The 4,912-nt window shown below is 40.9% G+C and overlaps 1 protein-coding gene across 1 annotated transcript; it reads left to right on the top strand.

The window, feature by feature from the left end:
• The first annotated feature begins 428 nt into the window (after window positions 1–428).
• Window positions 429–1,258, top strand: LOC125221001 (thaumatin-like protein 1). Its single transcript, XM_048123122.1, has 2 exons — window positions 429–480; window positions 560–1,258. The coding sequence occupies exons 1-2, from the start codon at window positions 429–431 to the stop codon at window positions 1,225–1,227; spliced, it is 720 nt and encodes a 239-aa protein (XP_047979079.1). The 3' UTR covers window positions 1,228–1,258.
• Window positions 1,259–4,912: the final 3,654 nt, after the last annotated feature.

Raw genomic sequence — 4,912 nt, 5'->3', positions numbered from 1 at the left:
AGCATTGATGAAGAAGTACGGAGTTCATCACCGCCTATCCAGTCCTTACCACCCTCAGGCCAACGGGCAAGCAGAGATCTCAAACAGGGAAATAAAAAGCATTTTAGTGTATCACATGTCCCCTTCCTAGTTCAATTACTAAGCTTAGAATATTTCCAATTAATAATAAAAATAATCCAAAATATTACGTACAGTATATAATTATTGATGATTTATGGCATGACTAAATATTGCGTGTTTGTATATTCATTACATAATCAAGTCGAATATTAAGTACACGATATTGCATGTCAGATGCAAATATATTGCCGGATCTTCACATAATTTGATTGGAGAATGCAGGTTTTATCGGGTTGAGTAGTATAGATAGGAAGCATATTACTAAATTCAAACTAAATAACAAATCAACTAGCTTGAATTCGTCTCCAATGGAAAATAAGATATTCACTTTCCTTCTTCTTGCTATATGTTGTTTTTCCTGTAAGTCTTTATCTCTCCCTATTCTCAATTTCTTTGCGAAAAGTGCATAACATAAAAGTACATTGAATTATTGTTGCAGGGGTTGTTGATTCTGCCGTATTCACCGTGAGAAACAATTGTCCATTCACAATATGGCCGGCAGCTCAAACCGGAGCCGGTTCGCCAGTCCAAACCGGGTTCGAGCTATCATCACAGGCTTCAAGAGCTCTCACCATTCCGGCTCCATGGTCCGGTCGAATCTGGGCCCGGTTCCAATGCTCCAACTCTGGCCGGTTCACCTGCGAAATCGCTGATTGTAACTCGAGCCAAATCGAATGCAACGGCGCCGGTGGCACTCCTCCTGCAACCCTAGTGGAATTCACACTAGCAGGGGACCAAGGCAAAGACTTCTACGACGTGAGCCTTGTTGACGGATTCAATCTTCCAGTAACGGTCACCTCTGCCGGAGGAAACTGCCCGACCACGAGTTGCCTGGTTGATATCAATAACAAAGGCTGCCCGGATGAACTGGCGGTGAGAGTGGGGAACGGCGGGGTGGTTGGGTGCAAGAGTGCGTGTCTTGCACTCAACCAGCCGCAGTATTGCTGCACCGGCGCATATAGCAGCCCAGCGACGTGCAAGCCCACGAGATACTCGCAGATATTCAAGTCGCAATGCCCGGAGGCTTATAGCTATGCTTACGATGATCAAACCAGCTTACTTACGTGCCCAACCGGGAACGACTATCTCATTACATTCTGTCCTTGAACAATTTCTAAATTCACATTGATTTCGGTCACCCATTCCTCATTGAATGAAGAATAATACAGTACTATACTATAACTAAAGTAGAATTCAATAATTTTACATCAGCTTTTGATACGGTCATATTATTATCCATCCGTCCCATAAAAATATAGACAATAAGTATGGCACGAGAATTAAGACAAAATTGATAAAGTAAGAGAGAGAGAGGAGGGGGGGGGGGGAATGGTATGGTAAAGTAAGAGAGAGGAGGAAAATGGTTGTTAAAGTAGTGTTAGTGGATAGTGAGATCTATATTATTAAATTGATAGGAGTATAACTTTCCAAAAATTGAATACACATATTTTTATGGGACGTGTTGAATATTGATGGACTTTCTATTGGGCTGGTTATTTATTTGGCCCATGTGTTATTGTTTTGGGCTAAGCCCAAATGTCTTACCTCTTGCCCAGATGCTGCCACGTGGTCACTCACCCGGATTATGGCTTTGAGCCGTTGGATTGTGGAGTGTGTTAGTTATGTGAGTGGAGAGACTCTTGAGTCTCTCATTCAATCTATCTCTCTCTCTCTCTCTCTCTCTCTCTCATCTCTCGCTAGACCTAAATCTCTCTCTCTGAATTCCCTTTCTTCTCCGATGGATCTTCCACTGTTCTTGGGTAATCTCTCACGGTTTCTTCAGTGAGTGGACAAGTGTGAGTGGTGGTGAAGGCAACTGCTTTGGTTGCTGAGAGTTGTGAAGGATTAGGGTTTCTGTGTGAGGTTTTTCTGTGTGAGTTGGTGTTCGGTGCTTCCAGATCCTGTGTGGTTGAGTTGTGTGGTGTTGACTTCTGTGGTGAGAGGTTGATCTCTAGTCAGATTCAACGGTGCTCCCTTGGATTGGTTTCTGGTTGAATAGATCTGGTTATTGGCGGGTTTCTGAGCCATCTTTTGATCTATTCAGTTTCTCTCTTGTTTCTTGTGTTTACCGGAGTGTGCATATCTCTTTTGGTCCGAGAGGATCTTGTTTGTTATCACTAATCCGTTTATTCAGTGTGCAGGCTTCTTAGGAGAACTTTGTTGATACTTCAAGAACCCTAGCTTAGCATATTGACTACAGTTGTAATAGTTGATAGTTCTTTGGTTGTAATCTTGATAACTCAACAAAATCAGTCGCGTGGTTAGAGTTTGACTGAGCTCTCCTAATGAAGAACAAAGAGTTCTTGGTAAATAGTGAATCCGCACCTAATCTGATCCATACAGTGGTATTAGAGCCACGGGGGGATTAGGGCGGCACGCCAAGTCGCAAAAGGAGGTGGGCAAGTGGAATCCTCCTTCGACTGGGGATTCACTCTGGTAAATTGGCTGCATCTTCTGGTTTTAGTTTTTTCCTTTTCTGTGTTTAGTGCCAAATATAGGCTTGGGCTCTTGTTTTCTGGTAGACAGTCTCTGGCAAAGACTTAGGACTTCTGTGCTTTCTGTTCTTTGTTGCTTCTGTTGGTTCTTGTTTCTCTGTGATCTTGTGATCTCATCTTACTTGACCCACCAAGCATCTTGCATTGTCCAAGTGACCCCCTGCGCCCTCCAGTAGTGAGTGATTGCGAGCTGGGATAGCCTTGGCCAGTCTTGCTCGTGACAGTCAAGGATTTGAGGTCCTCTCTGTTGTGTGAAAGATGTGTTTCTGTCCTTGTGCTGCTTGTGTGTGTCTCTGTGTTCCCAGGTGTGTAAGGCTCCGTGTTTCTGTCTTGTTTCCTGTGTTCTTGCTAAAATGGCTCAACCTGTTGGTTTGGTTCCCTATAATGGTAAAAATGATGTTGCTATTTGGAAACAGAAGATGAAATGCGTTTTGATTCAACAAAAAGTTTTTCAAAGTTGTTGATGGTTCTTTACCTGAGGATACTGCTCAGGATAAAATTGATGAGATGAATGAGTTGGCTAGGGCCACTATTGTGTTAAATCTATCTGATTCTGTGATTAGGAAAGTTGATCATGAGGAATCTGCTGCTGAAATGTGGAAATTGCTTGATACTCTGTATACTGAAACCTCTATGTCTTCCAGAATGTATTTGCTTGAAAAATTGTTCAAATTTAAGCTGGACCTTGCTAAAGATATAGATGATAATGTGGATAGGTTTCAGAAGCTGGTTCAAGATATTAAGAGATCAGGTGATAAAACCATAGATGAATACACTAGTATAGCCCTAATGAATGTCATACCTGATTCCTATAGCGATGTTAAGGCTGCCATTAAGTATGGTAGAGATTCTGCTCCCCTAAACCTTATTATTAGCTCCCTGAAATCTAAAGAACTTGAGCTTAGGGAGAGAGCTGCTGATAAGAATGCTTATAATAAAGTGTTGAATGTCAGAGGAAGATCTAAATCTAGAGGGGGCAATGAGCCCAGTAGTGGTTCTGGTAATACCTCAAACTCTAGGAAAAAGTTTAGGTCCAGGTCTAGAAGTAAGGATCCTAAAACCTATAGGAAGTGTTTCAACTGTGGTGAAGTTGAGCACTATAAGAAAGATTGCACTAAACCCAAGAAGAATAAGTTTCCCAATCACAATGCCTAAGTTGAAACCCTTGTAAATGTTGCTACTTATGATAATGTAAATGATTCTGTCTTTATGGTGCATGACTTGCAATTTGTGAATGCCTCTCCTGCCTGTCCTTTTACATCTAATGATTGGCTATGTGATTCTGGATGTACTTATCATGTGAGTCCTTTCAAGGAAGTGTTTTCTGAGCTGAAACCTGTAACTAAAACTTTTGTGTCAATGGCTGATGACAAGAAATGTGAAATTCTTGGTATTGGCACTGTGTGTTTGAAGTTTGAAAATGGTTATGTGCTCAACTTAAAGGATGTGAGATATGTTCCAGATCTGTGCTATAACTTGATGTCTTGTACTGCTCTTGAAAATGAGGGTATGGGGGGAAAGTGGGGAGAAGGCTGTATGAAAATTTGCAAAGGGTCTATGTGTCTGTTCAAAGCTAACAAAAAGTGTGGTTTATATGTTTGTTCTGTTGTGCCTCTTTCATGTGAAAAAACCTATGCCAATGTTGTTAAAACTGATAGAACCATGTTGTGGCATAATAGGCTTGGTCACATGAGTGCTAAAGGCCTGAGTATTCTAAAAAAGCATGCCATCTTGTCTGATAATGATGTCCATAGTGAGTTGCCTTTTTGAGATTCTTTGTGCTGGGTAAACAACATAGAGTTTCTTTCCCTGCTACTCCTGCACCTGCTAATGTGAGTAAATGTATTCTGGAATACTTGCATATGGATGTTTGGGGTCCTGCTTCTGTGTCTTCTCACTCTGGATGTGTTTATTTCTTATCTGTGATTGATGATTTCTCAAGAAAAGTGTGGTGTTTTTTGATGAGACACAAGTTTGATGTTTTTGAAAAACTTAAAACTTGGAAAATCTTGATAGAAACTTAAACTAGTAAGAAAATCAAGGCTATTATAACTGATAATGGCCTGGAGTTTTGTAATAATAAGATGGATGACTTATGTGATGGTTTTGGAATTAAAAGACATAAAACTGTGCCATATACTCCTCAGCAAAATGGAGTTGCTGAGAGAATGAACAGAACTCTTCTTGAAAAAGTGAGATGTATGTTATCTAAGTCTGGTTTGTCTAAAAAGTTTTGGGGTGAGGCATTATTAACTGCTACTTATTTGGTGAATAGGTCCCCTTTTGTGCCTCTGGTT

Source organism: Salvia hispanica, chromosome 4 (genome assembly GCF_023119035.1).
Source record: "Salvia hispanica cultivar TCC Black 2014 chromosome 4, UniMelb_Shisp_WGS_1.0, whole genome shotgun sequence".
In the NCBI taxonomy this organism is placed as follows: Eukaryota; Viridiplantae; Streptophyta; class Magnoliopsida; order Lamiales; family Lamiaceae; genus Salvia; species Salvia hispanica.
This window is presented reverse-complemented; position numbering and strand designations above follow the sequence as displayed.

Excerpts from the sequence above, each read along its gene's own strand:
- LOC125221001 (XM_048123122.1), top strand. The coding sequence starts at position 429 with ATGGAAAATAAGATATTCACTTTCCTTCTTCTTGCTATATGTTGTTTT. Across the intron at positions 481-559 it reads TGCTATATGTTGTTTTTCCT|GGGTTGTTGATTCTGCCGTA; the intron begins GTAAGTCTTTAT and ends TTATTGTTGCAG.